The sequence below is a fragment of the Convolutriloba macropyga genome, chromosome 8 (genome assembly GCF_964194025.1).
Source record: "Convolutriloba macropyga chromosome 8, txConMacr16.3, whole genome shotgun sequence".
Classification (NCBI taxonomy): domain Eukaryota; kingdom Metazoa; phylum Xenacoelomorpha; order Acoela; family Convolutidae; genus Convolutriloba; species Convolutriloba macropyga.
Genome location: NC_134475.1, coordinates 5,757,518 through 5,774,333, shown reverse-complemented (window position 1 = coordinate 5,774,333; position 16,816 = coordinate 5,757,518). Strand labels below are relative to the sequence as shown.

Genomic DNA, 16,816 nt, shown 5'->3' with positions numbered 1-16,816 from the left:
TCGGACTGTCATTTTTATGAAACACATTTGCTCTACAAAGGAAAAGCCCTAATGGAGCTTTTTCAAAATTAACATTCGATATTAAAACTCGACTCTATTACTCAGGAATAAAGGCATATAATTTTGGCTCTACTTAGATACTCACTATTGACCTTTAATCAATAAATGTTGATAAAACTTAAAGTTCCATAAGCGAGTTCAGAAGTCATTTTTTTAGTGAGGTAAGTCATGCAATTGACCTAAAAGCAGAAATGACCTCACGCGCACAAATTTTAACGATTAAAAAAATTAGGAGCGCAGTAATAGCCGCCGGGAATTGCTGACGCGGCGATTAAAAAGTATAGTAGATTTTGAATTTCACTAAACTATGAGTTTTGGTATTCTATTCAAGAAAGCAGTAGTTAATGTGGCAAGTAATGTAAATGAACCCTGCAAATAATAGTTAATTTTTTTCTCAATGTTTCTGAAGTTTTATGTTATTTCAAAGAGTGCCAAAGCTAACATGCCCATTCAGAAGTGCCAATCCCATCCAGAAGCCCCCTTTGTGGTCCAGACATACGGTTGCTCCGGGTTGATTTGATTGTTTGCCTTAAATCCACCTCTTCTTGGCGTCTTTACTACGTTGGTGTAGCATTGTCTAGCCAATGCTATAATAGCGACAACTAATAAAGCGCCCAAAACCACAATTGTCAACAAAATCCAGGTGTTTGTTCTGGAGGTATCTTGAGAAATATCTGATTCATCTGGAATACCTGTTGTTGAGGGGAAACTGCGAATATTTTCAGAGGCCTCATCATCATTAAATTGGGCAGTGGTTGTTCCTGGACTTGCCGAAGGTTTTGAAGAGATATCTTGAGAGATTTCTGGGGTAAAGTTGGGCGAAAACAGATCATCAACTTCCCTAGTGCTGGTTTCCGGTCGGTCAAATGTCGATGACACATATGGAGAGGAACCCGCAGTTGTGACGTCATTAGCAAGATTTCTCGTACTTCCAACTGGGCCTGTCTCCGTTGAGAATGTACCAACATCGTTGTTGCTTGTTGTAGTTTCAACCGGACCTTCAGTTGTTGGTTCTGGACTCTCAGTTCCAGGCCCTCTTGTAGATAGCAATTTGCCAAGCTCCGTAGAGCCAGAAAATGGCTGGATGTCTTCGGAACTGTTAAGCAGGTCGTCTAAAAAATTTACCTCGGCAACAATGGAGATTTGATTGGTGACGATGGATGCTTCAATCTGGTCCTGAACAACAACAAAGGCATCGGCAATGCTGAGATTCCCGGTTAAGGAGACATCTCTCATGCAGGCTGTGTCATTCCTGCATATCTAAAAAGCAAATTTATCTAAATTGGAAAAGCACTCGCGGTGAAAATGGTCTTAAATAACGTGATAGCAAAAATCAAACTAGCATAACAAATTTTGAAAGTTTAAACCTTTCTTTAATTACTATATAGCAAGCGAACATTCTTCCATACTTGAGGTCAGGAAAAGTTTGTCTGACGCAAGTTAGAGAGGATTAAGGCAAAGCAGTTATGTAGGTGGTTGAGCAGTAAAGTGTCTCACTGGGCACGTAACGTGATGGGGGGGGGGTAGAAATTTAGATGTGACTGGGTTTGCAACGGTGGAAAAGATTATTTTGTCTTAAGTTTTGTTGAAATTTGTGGTTTTAGTTTGATTAATTGCTTGAATTAAGGATTATAAGGATGTGTCTGCTTATTAGCAGTGCAATTATTGAAAAAAATTGAAATATAAAGATTGTGTGAAAAGCATTATGCGCCGTATTTCAGGTCTCAAAAACGACTGTCGAGGTGACGTTCATCTCATTGGCGATAACAAAAAAATGTCTAAGATGAGCAAATTGTCTAAAATGCAGAAAATTTAAAGATGAATCACAATCAAGAGAGGTGTAGAGATCAGCAGCATCACCACCACATCGTCTAAAATTAATCTGAAATCGACATAGAATATTATACATTAAAAGAGCAATGAATTTTGTTGAATAATTTTATTTTCTAGCTTGTGTTATTTGTAGCTACATAAAAACCAAGAGCGCAAAAGAGCTTGTATTATAAGAGTTTCTCCCTATATCCGATAGTCTTTGTATTATTAATAATTATTCTATTCTCCAAGAAAAAAGGTTTATTTCATCCCGTTTTAACTTTTACCGAGAAAGAAGGGTTAACAAGTCAAGCAGGCAGACAAAAGTTTTTTAAATTGTTTTTCACGCGGCTAGTACTCCTAATAGAAACGCACACATTCATTATCATTAACAGTAAAACGGTGGTCTAATTTTATAGATTTTGCAATCACTGAAAAATAATATTAGTTGTCTCCTTGCTTTGATTGGCTATACATGTAAGTTTCTCTACTACTGATGTCTACGCTGAAAAAATTAAGACAGCAAGAAGTCTGTAAAAGATTTCTCACTGTTTCTTATTTCGCCATTATAATGGCTGTAACGCGAAACAAAATGTAGTTGCATGTTTTAAAAAGTGATGGAAAAATAAACCGATGTAAAATAAGCCGACGTAAAAACCAGCCCAATGTTAGAAAGTAGATGTGCAATCTTCCAGAAAAAATGCATTGATAACCGTTGCAATCAAAACTGCAATTAGCATTTGCTATTTACAATGTATTCCAGTGCACAATAAAAACAAAAATAAGGTCTATTTTTAAAGTAATTCAATTATTTCGAGCCCCAGTGGACCGCTATCAGGGGCCATGTCTCTCATCTTCTGAGGGGTGTATTCCGGAAACCGCGGGTCGGTTATAACGGCGAAGCAGCGAAGCGCCGGAGACAAGCTAAAATAAGACTAGCTTTCAGTTTTTCTGGCTTTTTTGACCTTTTTTCAAAATTCGGTTTGCTTGCCTAACGACTTGCTTGACCGCCACCGTTTTAAAGGTCTGTGGTTAAGATTAACAGTACAGTAAAATGAGCAAAATTTAACTTAAAACATGGTAATTTGAAAATATCCCTACAAACTTTCAATTACTGACTCATCCATGTTCTCGATTTTGCAACATGATGTGGGGCTCCCTTTTGATCTATTTATTACTAATGATTGTTGGCTCTCAAAGTGGTACCAAGACGACGGTTTTGTTCTAATTGATGTTCCGCCCAGTTTTACGGTATTTACCAACATTTTTGTGGTATTTCCACAACATCTTTTAGCTCAAGAAGTAGCGTGATTTTGATTCTTTTGTTGAATTACATCAATATAGAGCATTGAGCATTTTTTTTCGATGAAGCAAAACTGATGGCTGTCGCTTGCGTCGTAATCAGATACCAGGGTCATGGAGTTGGTGAAATCATCTTCAAAGGGCGTTAAGTTTATATAGTTTCTTGCCTGACAAATCACACGTTGTAACGCATGGAGTTGCGCATTTTTTCTCAGCAATCGCAATATCAAGAAAAAATCAAAAAAGAGGCCTAGTCTTTAGACATGTTTTTTATTATCAGATCAATCTAATTCTCTTTCCCTTGTCGTCCTTTATTGCACTCTAGAGAATAATGGTGCTTGCTAGTGTTGGTGTTACGCAAGCCAGTCTTGATTTTCGAACTTCCGCGTGAGTACCTGTAACATTTAATTTGCGTAGCGAGTCGTAACCACTAAGCTAAATGGGTTTTGTGGTAATTCCCTACTAACTAGCTTAAATATAAGTAGTGTGTATACTACTATAGTAATTACCAGTTATAAGCTACAAAAGTATGACATTACTCTGCTCAGACCTAATTCTGGGGTATGAGTAATTTTCAGATTCTACAGGATATGTTTAGCCTGGGTTAACTCCATGATCTTAATATAATCATGATGACAAAGAACTGCACACAAAGAAATTTAAAATATTCTGGAGATGCAATATTTCAGAATTGAATTAGGTTCTAACGCTGAAATGTGCTGGTTCAGCACTGAGACTCAAGTCGGTGGGTGCAGGTGTTACTTTTTTTGACAGTAGACTGACATAAAAGTCAATCTGAAGTCTTCGCTAATTAGACGATTTTTCATTTTTTTTTTTTTTAATTTTTACAGATTAATGCCATCTGGGCCGGTTGATTACAAAGAAAAGTCATAATTGAGACCTAAAACGCAGTATGAATTTCAATTCACATAACTTGAACTCGGGTTGACCAAACTTAGTTACCATAAAACGGACCATATATGGTCCATAAAAGTCCATACAAATTTCCGTTTTATGATCTCGCTTTGATAACTAATTTTCCATATATGTTCCGTTTTATGGATAATAAATTTTCCAAATGAGAGCAATATTTTTTGTATTTGAACAATTTACTACTCAGTTTTGCAGTACAAGAATATCAAGAATTTCAACCTTTCAATTCTTTCTAACCAGGGCGAAAGTCACAGGCAAAAAACAATAGCTGATTTGAAAAAGAGGGATTTGAAATTTAAAAATTTCAAAATCTTCACAATGCTTCACCAACGCGATCTTCAATGCTGAAATGATATTTTTCATCGGAGCATTTGCAGTGGGAAAAAAGCGGCTACGATAATGACCTCGTAAGATTACGATATATTGCCAAAAGCTAGACTTGAAATTAAAAATTGATAAAAAATAAATAATATTAGATGTGTGAAAACCATTGAAGCCATAATCTACTCACTTGACTAGCCAGCGCTTCCTGTTCTGGGCTCTCAAATACAATATCGTAAATTGGGGTGAATGGAGAACCCTTTCGGATCTCTTCCTCAATTTCATCGATGATTGTCTCCTCAGAAAATATCCAGTTTGACTTGGCAACTTTCCAAGAGTCTCCAAATTGGTGATGGAGAGTCATAAAATCAGTGTCTGGGCTGAGAATGGAACCGTCTGAAAACATTTTGTAATTTTGGCCTTTGGTGTCTGGCGCACACGTCTCCAAATGTCCAAACGGTTTTACTGATACGCATAATTAACCAAGGCGAGACCGAACGGGCATCTGGTAAGATCTTGTAAGACTCTTGTGAAGAATGGTTATCTTGCAAGATCTTAGCAGACGATGGCTATATTGCAAGATATTGCAAGATAGGCAATTGGGTTGTTTACACAGGGGTCGGTTGGAAAATTTCTCAACGAAACAAAAACCCTTGATTTGATTTTATCTAACTTTCATCGTTGATAAAATCAACTTCGAGCAGGAATATGACTTAAACCAGTTTTACAGAACAACAAAAACAACAAACAAATGTCGAGAAGTTGCTCTACAGGAACTGTAAGGAGCCGATTGAAGCGCGATTACGAAGGGGTAATTTGGCAGCATTTAAAAAATCACACTTTTGGTTCAAATGACACTGTTAAAATTTACTATAGTTTACTTAAATCCTTGAAAATGAAAGCGATAAATCGAAGATGCAAAAAAAAGAAAGAAAAAAAAAGCACATGATTAAGTGAAAGAAAAAATCAAGTCACTTGGACTCAAAACGACAAAATATCTTCTCCTAGTAAATCTCATCAATAACAAGATAATTTGACCTGGAAACAGTTGCTAAAAATTTCAGTTCAAGATAATTTTAAATAAATTTGAATAAATGATGCAAGAAACAATAATAATCAGCAGCATCAAAATTTTCAGCATCCAAATAGGTACTACGTCCTCTCAAAATTATATTAATATTCCCACTACATTTGATCTAAAAATGAGTTTACTATTAAATGCTTTGATTTATCATTTACTTCAATTGCAACTAATTTTTAATTACGTTTCAACTTCACATTTTTTTAATAAAAAGGGGAACAGTTTTTCATCCTGAGTTCACTTTGTTGACAAAACGTTATCGTAAAATGACAAATAAAACATCGTTTTTTTTTTCAAAAAGTAATTAAAAAATAACTGTGCTTTTCATAGTGTTCAAAAAAATAAGTTAACAAACCTTATCGGACGTTAGAGCGCATAATATAGCAGCATATACCAAGTAGTGTTGATGGACATGCTATGGCAACCTTTTTTAAAATATGGTAACTTTGAGGTTCTATCTCGAAAGTTTTGGCTACAAAATTCTGTCCTTGACCTGAAGAAGATTGAGAGTAAATTTAGTTGCCCTTATAATTAGTGTTGAATTGTCTTTAGCAGACACGTTTAGTTTTTTATGTCAATATAAAAAGGAATATTCTTAACAGTCATGGCTATTGAATGTAAAAATTATCATGCCTGTAAAATATCATATCTGTAAAAATCATGCCTATAGAAGCAGTTAATTGGTGGCTTAATGTTGCAACGAGGATAAATGTTGAATAAAAGACAAGTCAACGCAATGAAACAAAAAAAGTCCGACGAGTTACTCAATTAATTGCCAATGAGAATTAAAGCGAAATCACTAATTATAATTACGATCCGATACCAGTTGACAAATAGACGATAAAAAAATAATATGAGAGCGAAATCACGACACTAGTTCAAAAATTTGTGTTTTCAATCAATTTTTATGCAGTAAACTTTACTAGACAACTTAGGAACCAAGACAAAGTGTTCAAGTAGTATATTAAAACCAACATTACAAAAGAAAATTAAAAACTTTTAATTGTTAACAATGTTTATAAACAATGATTTATCAACCTAAAACTGACTTATATCGATCCAATTGATCTCGAATTATTTGCGATATTGAGATTTTGCTAGAAAAAATACTATATATGTTGCTATTCTCTGGAAGGAATGGATGAGAACCCCATCCCCCCGACCTCAGCGGTTCTCGACAGACATATTAGCCACTCGGCTATCATGCTCTTGGATTTGCTACTTAAAATGTTTTTTAATTTTAAAAGCATTTTTATTTCGGAGTGCGAACAATTGAGATCACTCGAAATTGAAGAATACAGTCGTGAAAAAAATCACTTTATCGAAGCCAACGTATGCTCTGTGAACGCGCAAAAACGCCTAAATTTACGTAAAAAGATACACATGTTTACAATAACTGTTTCAGTTTTGTTCGATTGCAAATAAAAATTAGCTGTGTTACAAAGAGATAACTTAAACAAAATCTTTTAGTATTTTACTACTGTACGGTAGTACCAAGGCGATGAAAGACCAAGTTTGAAAGAAAAAGCACATAATATCAGAAACGTAGACTTAACTACCAATACGTGCAGTAAACTCCACATACAAAACGAGGAAAACAACAAAAGTATTAGAAAGGTTCTTCAAATAGACATGTTCTAAGTAATTATAAGTAAAAATGAAGAGAACACAAATCTGAAGGATGTCGCAACTCAATTCGCGTAATAATTTGTGTAAATAAACATTTTTTAATGCAAAAAAGAACTACACACAGAAAACGAGGAACACAACAAAAGTATTCAAATTTTCATTGAATAGAACTGTTCTAAGTAATTATTTACATCAAAAACTCATTTCACTAGAAAAAACTTAAGATGAGCACCAAAATTTAATTTTCGTAATCATTAATGAATAAAAAAACTGAATGGTAAAAAAAGTTGAAATCACTAAAAAATCAGAGATATTTTACACAAATCATTCATTTTATTGCCTAAAGACCATGACATCAAATTTGCCCCCACAATTGAAAAAGTACTCAAGCACACAGAACCACAAAGAACTTATTAAAGTTTTATAATCAATTTTGAAACACGACAGTGAGAGGAAAATGGTTGATGGGAAAAATAAAGAGAGCACAAAGGTGAGAGATGTCGCAACTCAATTTGCGTATCAAATTTGTGTAAACAAAAACACCAAAATGAAAAGCTCAAAAAACCAAACCAAATTTCATTAAAAACAAATATTTAAATTGACGTAACGGAAAAAAAATTGAAAAAAGGAAAAAAAACTGATAAAATCATAAAAAAAACAGAACGCATTCACCAAACAACAAATTAGCAAAAATCGCCTTAAGTTTTTTCCATTTGATACTGCTTGCTTTTGCAGCTACTTCCGTAAGAAAAATGGTCGATAGAAACAAAAACTTCCACTTGCATGGAAAACATTTTCTCGCCAACGTTTCTCATCTCTCTCTCTCTCTCTCTCTCTCTCTCTCTCTTACTCCCTCACTCTCTCGCTCTGTCGCTCTCGCACTTCTTCACTCTTTCGCTTTCAAACGCATCCATCAACTCGAACTCTCTCGCTTTCTCAGTTTCTCACTCACCCAATCCCTCACTCTCTCGTTCTCTCGCTCTCTTACGCTCCCACATTCTCTTTCTCTCTCTCCCTCTCTCTCTATCTCTCTCTCTCTTACTCTCTCACTCTCTCGCTCTGTTGCTCTCGCACTTCTTCCCTCTTTCGCTTTCAAACGCATCCATTAACTCGAACTCTCTCGCTTTCTCAGTCTCTCACTCTCCCAATCCCTCACTCTCTCGTTCTCTCGCTCCCTTACGCTCCCACATTCTCTTTCTCTCTCTCTCTCTCCCTCTCTCTCTCTCTCTCTCTCTCTCTCTCTCTCGCTCGCTCTCTCTCACTCTCCCATGCTCTCAACCACTCTATACCACTCTCTCGCACTCTACCCTCTCTGTGTGTGTCTCTCTCTCAGTCTCACTTCCTCGCCCTCCTGACATCTCACTCTCCCATTCCCTCGATCCTTCACTCTTTCTTTTTCTCCCTCAATTGCTCTCCCGTTTTCTCACTCTCCCACTTCCTCGCGCTCTGGCTTTCCAACTTTCTTGCTTTCTCACTCTCCAACTCTCACTCTCACTCTCACTCTCATTCTCACTCACACACACTCTCTCCCGTGTTTTACTTTACTGCGCACATATAAAGGTTACTGAATAAAGAAGCTTAGCCATATAAGATATGAGAGAGTAGGAGTCGACGACAAAAAACTTTTAGTTACAATTCCTATTATCTGTGACTTGAGTAAAACTCTGAACAGTTGTCAAACTGGCATACGCCTTCAACTTCACAACTGCATATTTTTAATTACGTTTCAACTTCACAATTTTTTAATAAAAAGGGGAACAGTTTTTCATCCTGAGTTCACTTTGTTGACAAAACGTTATCGCAAAATTACAAATAAAACATCGTTTTTTTCAAAAAGTAATTAAAAAATAACTGTGCTTTCCATAGTGTTCAAAAAAATAAGTTAACAGACCTTATCGGACGTTAGAGCGCATAATTTAGCAGCATATACCAAGTAGTGTTGATGGACATGCTATGGCAAACTTTTATTAAAATATGGTAACTTTGAGGTTCTATCTCGAAAGTTTTGGCTACAGAATTCTGTCCTTGACCTGAAGAAGATTGAGAGTAAATTTAGTTGCCCTTATAATTAGTGTTGAATTGTCTTTAGCAGACACGTTTAGCTATTTATGTCAATATAAAAAGGACTATTCTTAACAGTCATGGCTTTTAAATGTAAAAACTATCATGACTGTAAAATATCATATCTGTAAAAATCATGCCTATAGAAGCAGTTAATTGGTGGCTTAATGTTGCAATGAGGATAAATGTTGAATAAAAGACAAGTCAACGCAATGAAACAAAAAAAGTCCGACGAGTTACTCAATTAATTGCCAATGAGAATTAAAGCGAAATCACTAATTATAATTAAGATCCGATACCAGTTGACAAATAGACGATAAAAAAATAATACAAGAGCGAAATCACAACACTAGTTCAAAAATTTGTGTTTTCAATCAAATTTTATGCAGTAAACTTTACTAGGCAACTTAGGAACCAAGACAAAGTGTTCAAATAGTATATTAAAACCAACATTACAAAAGAAAATTAAAAACTTTAATTGTTAACAATGTTTATAAACAATGATTTATCAACCTAAAACTGACTTATATCGATCCAATTGATCTCGAATTATTTGCGATATTGAGATTTTGCTAGAAAAAATACTATATATGTTGCTATTCTCTGGAAGAAATGGATGAGAACCCCATCCCCCCGACCTCAGTGGTTCTCGACAGACATATTAGCCATTCGGCTATCATGCTCTTGGATTTGCTACTTTAAAATCTTTTTTAATTTTAAAAGCATTTTTATTTCGGAGTGCGAACAATTGAGATCACTCGAAATTGAAGAATACAGTCGTGAAAAAAATCACTTTATCGAAGCCAACGAATGCTCTGTGAACGCGCAAAAACGGTTAAGCCTAAATTTACATAAAAGGATACACATGTTCACAATAACTGTTTCAGTTTTGTTCGATTGCAAATAAAAATTAGCTGTGTTACAAAGAGATAACTTAAACAAAATCTTTTATTATTTTACTACTGTACAGTAGTACCAAGGCGATGAAAGACCAATTTTGAAAGAAAAAGCACATAGTATCAAAAACGTAGACTTAACTACCAAATACGTGCAGTAAACTCCACATAGAAAACGAGGAAAACAACAAAAGTATTAGAAAGGTTCATCAAATAGACATGTTCTAATTAATTATTTACATCAAAGAGTCATCTTACCGGGAAACAATCAAAATGCGTACTAAACTGTAAGTTTTTGAAAGCATGTGATTAAAGAAAAGTGGGTGATACAACAAAGCTTATATGACTAAAAGCTCAGAGATATTTAACACAAGCCATTCATCATATTGACTAACGACCTTGACTTCAAATTTGCTCTCACATTTGAAAAAAAGACTCAAGCACACATAACCACAAATAACTTATCAATGTCCCATAATCAACTTTTAAAGATGGTAGTGAGAGGAAATTGGTTGAAGGAAAAAATGAAGAGAACACAAATCTGAAAGATGTCGCAACTCAATTCGCGTAATAATTTGTGTAAATAAACATTTTTTAATGCAAAAAAGAACTAAAGAACTACACACAGAAAACGAGGAACACAACAAAAGTATTCAAATTTTCATTGAATAGAACTGTTCTAAGTAATTATTTACATCAAAAACTCATTTCACTAGAAAAAACTTAAGATGAGCACCAAAATTTAATTTTCGTAATCATTAATGAATAAAAAAACTGAATGGTAAAAAAAGTTGAAATCACTAAAAAATCAGAGATATTTTACACAAACCATTCATTTTATTGCCTAAAGACCATGACATCAAATTTGCCCCCACAATTGAAAAAGTACTCAAGCACACAGAACCACAAAGAACTTATTAAAGTTTTATAATCAATTTTGAAACACGAGTGAGAGGAAAATGGTTGATGGGAAAAATAAAGAGAGCACAAATCTGAGAGATGTCGCAACTCAATTTGCGTATCAAATTTGTGTAAATAAAAACATTCAAATGAAAAGCTCAAAAAACCAAACCAAATTTCATTAATTACAAATATTTAAATTGACGTAACGGAAAAAAATTGAAAAAAAGGAAAAAGAACTGATAAAATCATTAAAAAAAACAGAATGCATTCACCAAACCACAAAATAGCAAAAATCTCGTTAAGTTTTTTTCATTTGATACTGCTTGCTTTTGCAGCTACTTCCGTAAGAAAAATGCTCGATAGAAACAAAAACTTCCACTTGCATGGAAAACATTTTCTCGCTAACGTTTCTCATCTCTCTTTCTCTCTCTCTCTCTCTCTCTCTCTCTCTCTCTCTTACTCTCTCACTCTCTCGCTCTGTTGCTCTCGCACTTCTTCACTCTTTCGCTTTCAAACGCATCCATTAACTCGAACTCTCTCGCTTTCTCAGTCTCTCACTCTCCCAATCCCTCACTCTCTCGTTCTCTCGCTCTCTTACGCTCCCACATTCTCTTTCTCTCTCTCCCTCTCTCTCTCTCTCTCTCTCTCTCTCTCTCTCGCTCTCTCACTCTCCCATGCTCTCAACCACTCTATACCACTCTCTCGCACTCTCCCCCTCTCTCTGTGTGTCTCTCTCTCAGTCTCACTTCCTCGCCCTCCTGATATCTCACTCTCCCATTCCCTCGATCTTTCACTCATTCACATTCTCCCTCAATTGCTCTCCCGTTTTCTCACTCTCCCACTTCCTGGCGCTCTGGCTTTCCAACTTTCTTGCTTTCTCACTCTCCAACTCTCACTCTCACTCTCACTCTCACTCTCATTCTCACTCACACACACTCTCTCCCGTGTTTTACTTTACTGCGCACATATAAATATAACTGAATAAAGAAGCTTAGCCATATAAGATATGAGAGAGTAGGAGTCGACGACAAAAAACTTTTAGTTACAATTCCTATTATCTGTGACTTGAGTAAAACTCTGAACAGTCGTCAAATTGGCATACGTGAAAAAACAAATGTTACCTTAAAAGCCAACAACTCCTGTAAAATCACGCGTTCGCGTCATTTCTTGTTTCACGATGATGATCAAATTCCCAACTAATTAATTACTATAAAAACAGTCAGTGCTATGAGTTTTTTAAAAATGAGAGTCACTCGTTTTCGTGTCATAAACTTCCAGTAAATCGCAGCAAATCTTTGAATTCAAAAAGTTAAGCAACCACAATATAGCTAAAGCTCTATTAGTAGCTTTGCAGACATTTTTTTGTTTTATTTTTGTTTGTTTTATGTTTTCTGTAACTTTTCGAATTCAAATTGATTTTTCTCTCCCCCCCCCCCCCCCCCCCAGTACGTTAAGCACCACATCCCCCCCCCCGTACGTTAAGCACCACATCCTCCCCCCCCCCCGGATACAGAGCACGTGTCATAAAATAGTCACCTTTTATATAAAAAAAATGGCACGCGTTTCTGGGGGGGAGGGGGGGTGGGGTGTTGAACAATGTCCGAAAACTTACGAGAACAAATCAACAGGAACTCTTACCCGACGCCTGAAAATCATCTGACGCATTACCATTGTAATTGCCCATCAAGCCAGATGTCTGGTTTCTGAATGTTGGGGGAACCGAAATCAAGAGATTGAGGAAGTTGTTGACCACCCGGACCACCACAATCAAATTGTTTCCCAAGAAATGAAATTTTAAAGTTTTGCCGTCTGCGCTTTCTTGTATCTCAATGTTGGACAAAATGTACTCTTTTAGCTGTCCAACTTGTCTTTTATGACCTTCAAGTGCTAGGGTGAAATCGGCTTCGTCATTGATATGACACTCCAACACAACATTGTCATATTTTATAGCAATGCCAGAAAACACGGTTCCATTCCCCACCCTTCGCATGCTAGCCTGGAATATGGTTGGATCCGGTTGAGAAGTAGTGAACATTGTAAAAACCCCCAGACCCATGAAGGGATAGTTCTGGCCATCGATGGTGTCAATGTCTGGATCTCCCCTGTTAATCCTGATGTTGCGAGGCAGATAAGAGCCAATCAGGGTCTTCCTTTTGCTTCTAAATTGCTCCTGGCATTCTGGAGCAAACGGCATGTGTTGCAAGCAACAACTGCCGTAGGGATAGAGATCGTTCCAAAAGTGACCAGGAAGATTATCCATAGAATTCAGTTGTCTGTGCATTCGTCCTGCAGCTCGTAAACTTTGCTCATCAAGCAGCCTACCATTGGCATAGCATCATTGATTGGATACCATTATCGATCTCTCCGTTCCTTCAATAGATGCCCTGCATGCGTGTCTAGGCGACCGAATACAAAAATCGGCACCTTCATTGTAGGTGCAAACGTGAGCTTCACAATAGTGAACTAGGTTAAGAACTTCTCTCGTTTTCTGGTCATAGGGATTGCAGCAGATATCGTATTGCCAGCCATTCATTCCAAATTCAACTTCCCTCTCTGCCCAGAAAGAATCAGTCCTCTCTATTTCGTCAAAGTTTGCCATGTGGCGAGGACACCCATACCATCTCTTGAGATCTCTCTCGCATGCATCATAATTGTTGTGCTTTTCTTTAGTGTACCACTCTTGGCAAAAGCTGTAGCCACCGTTTTTGCTGATTCCAAACTTTTCAATAGGAAGAGAGTAGCAGCGACCTAAAAATGGCTGAGATTTGATCTAGGATTTAAGACGTCAGCTACAATATGCACATCGCACGTTCACGTTCGTAGTGAGGCGATTACCTTAATTTTCCTTTTGGCCGGGAAATATGAGAGATTTAATCCTTCTTTATCCCAAGAAAAAATTGTTGTTTTCACTTTATAAAAATCAAAAAACGGGAGCCTTTGAGCCTGTTTCACGCTTGCGTAGGCGCCTGATTTCCTCCTCTACTGCATAGATAACCTTTAAGTTTGTGGGCGAATTTATTGCCTTTCTTCTGATTCGCCTGCTCTGCATTTTGTAGTTCCCGTATATTGCAAACATCAGTCAAATAGCAGGCAAATTGAAAACAATTCGCAGCCCAACTCATATTTATTTCCAGTTCTAGTTTGAATTTGGTCCTGGATAATCAAGGCTCAAACTGAGGCTCGTTTTTTAACTGCAAATTGAAATGCTCAAATGTTACATGTTAAAAAATTGCTGGCCTAAGCGCGTTAATTTGTTTGGCGGGCCCTAATGGTAATTAACGCTTTAAAATATTCTTTCGAGAGGCGGTTCTAAATATCCGTTCACTTGTAGGTGCTCTAATGCAACCGGTCAGCCCGGATTTTTTTTTAAGAAAATAACTAATTTAAAAAAGAAATATAACGCATTGTCTTTATTTTTATTCACCACCAGATTATTAAATAAGGTTAGTAAATTGTTTAAAAATAGTCGGACACCATGAACAAAAGCGAAATTGAGGGACCTTAACAACTAAACCAACTTCAGTCACTTATCAAGTAAATAAGAGCTTAATAAAAAAAGTTGTATCAAAAATCATATCCTATTAATTTTCACTAATCCATCACAGAGAGCGTTCTCCTTCCCCATTGGCGGAAGATTAGCCGTAGTAGATAATATGAACCTCTAGAACCTCTGGATCATTCAACCTATTGTCTCGTTTGTCTCCGGTGCACTTTTTTTGTCGCTTCCTCTGCTTCCTTACTTGTTTAGCAATTCTTCACCTTCTTTCTGAGTCGGTTTAATTCCGATTTTAGACTTTCGTCAGTTTTTTATTTAAATTTTCTAACTTTTACTTCCTTAGCGAAAACGACTTACAAAGGATTTCTGAGGGGGTTTCCTTAGCTTCTTTAAGTTTTTTAGTGATAACATTTTGCGACCTCCAGTACTCTTCGGATGCGTTCTCTACTATTTCTCTAATTACATCTTCAGTTTCTCAAGTGACAATTACTTCTCTTTAAATTCTGTTTTTGAAAGAATTACTCTTGACAAAAGCGACCATTTTCCGTAATCAAGTGCTGTCAATTCATTTTGGTCGGCAACTCATGGTTTTATGGAACATCGAGTTAAAGATCAAAATGGTGCTTTCGTAAATTGCAATTTTCACTTCTTCATTCCTGTCTTGGATTCGGCATTTGGATTGTTCTCTTGTGCTATTGAGAACTTTTGTATGATTGTGAGTTTGAATATAGGGAGTTGACGATATGTATTGGTTGGTTCTTGGATGGCTGGTGCTTTTTCTCCTATTCTGAAATGATTATTCTTAGGCTTCATAAAAAAAGAGTGTTTCTAACGGATCTTCGGTTGTTGGGCATCATCGTGTCTTCCCTGATTTTCTGCATTTTTAAACAGGATTTGTTGTTCCGTAGTAAAAAATTGTTTATGAGGATCATACTGTTTTTTGTTGATTGTTGTGTTATGGGCTCGAGCGGTGGTGTTGAGAATTGTAATTGTTGTTGATTGAAAGATTGTTGTATGAGTTGTTGATTGTTTGTAGCTTTGCTCCTAGGAACTGGTAGTAAAATACTTTTCAGTTGATTGGAATTGAACTTGATTACAGTTTTGAGGTGCTAAAAGGGTTTAATTTTGATTTGCCTGTACCTAGGGTATGGCTTATTTTCTTGTTTGCAACTACTTATTTCTAAAAAAGCATTCAACTATAAAAAGTTATTTTGTATCGTTTTGTTGATAATTGCTTCACTTAAAAATTCAGATATGTATAAAATTTTCATGCTGAATGCAATTGTCAGTGTATTTTGATATAAAAGTTTCTGTTTTGCTGAAGTTTATTTTTGGTTAGCTTTGATAGAAGGATTTTTGTTTTGCTAATTAAAAATTTTCAATGTATTTATCCTTTCGTCTGTTTTTGATTGTTGCTCAGCCCTCAGAACGGATGAAAGATTAGAAGACTTGAAAAAAAAGAACAAAACAGGACGTACATAAAAAAAATTAGTCGAACATTTTTTTCGGTACGTTTTGAAACGGATGAATCCTAACAAAACTGATGGAATTTTTCTCATCAACATTTTGACGCATTTCAATATTTGACTTCAGTTTTTATTTATTTCGTATTTGCATATTAGGCATTCTTTGCAAAAGCTTCTGCAAAATCGTTTTTCTTCGTGATTCTGAAAATATACGTGTTTGGTTATTTCTAAATGCATTCTTATTTTTACGCATGAATACCAAAAAAAAATAAAAATTTATAGTAAATGTCATGCAGGGTTTGAAACATACGGGGCATTCTGGAAATAGATGTCTCTTGTAGAGAGCTTCCCCACACGGAATGCAAATAAAGGGGGACTCTTCATTTGATAAAATTATGTGTAACTTTTCAAATTTGGAACAAATGAGGCCTTCAATGCTTCGCTTATGTCTAAACAACTGGGATAGCCATAGAGAGGACGGAATTATTCCCATTGCCAAAATTGATGGCTTTTGAGAAGTTTTTGCGAAAAACATTTTGAGGGTTTGGTTCAATAAAAAAATTCATATTTATGCCAGGCGGGCAGCCCTGACACAGGTTTGTCTTTTACCGCTTCCAGAAGGAGTGAGTCTTTGGGAACACCTCACACTAACGCTGCTGCACAGATCCGTGCTGCTTGGGAGACAAGTTTTGTTAACTGAGAGAGAGTTTTGTGAAAAATTTCGATTTGTTTTTCAAATATTTAGCTTCGTTATAAAATTGCTTTAATTTTGAAACGTAAAATCTTTTGTTTTGTTAAGGCTGAACCTAAGATAAGATCCCATAACGTAAAGCTTTTTTACTCCTCAAAAACAGTA

General features: G+C 36.0%; 1 protein-coding gene across 1 annotated transcript; it reads right to left on the bottom strand.

Moving 5' to 3' along the window:
• Window positions 1-349: 349 nt before the first annotated feature.
• On the bottom strand, window positions 350-13,517 carry LOC142343895 (sushi domain-containing protein 2-like). The gene is made up of 3 exons (XM_075395273.1): window positions 12,637-13,517; window positions 4,619-4,824; window positions 350-1,320 (listed from the first exon to the last, which is right to left on the bottom strand). Exons 1-3 carry the CDS (start codon window positions 13,277-13,279, stop codon window positions 511-513), a joined length of 1,659 nt encoding a protein of 552 aa, XP_075251388.1. The 5' UTR covers window positions 13,280-13,517; the 3' UTR covers window positions 350-510.
• Between the last annotated feature and the right edge of the window lie 3,299 nt (window positions 13,518-16,816).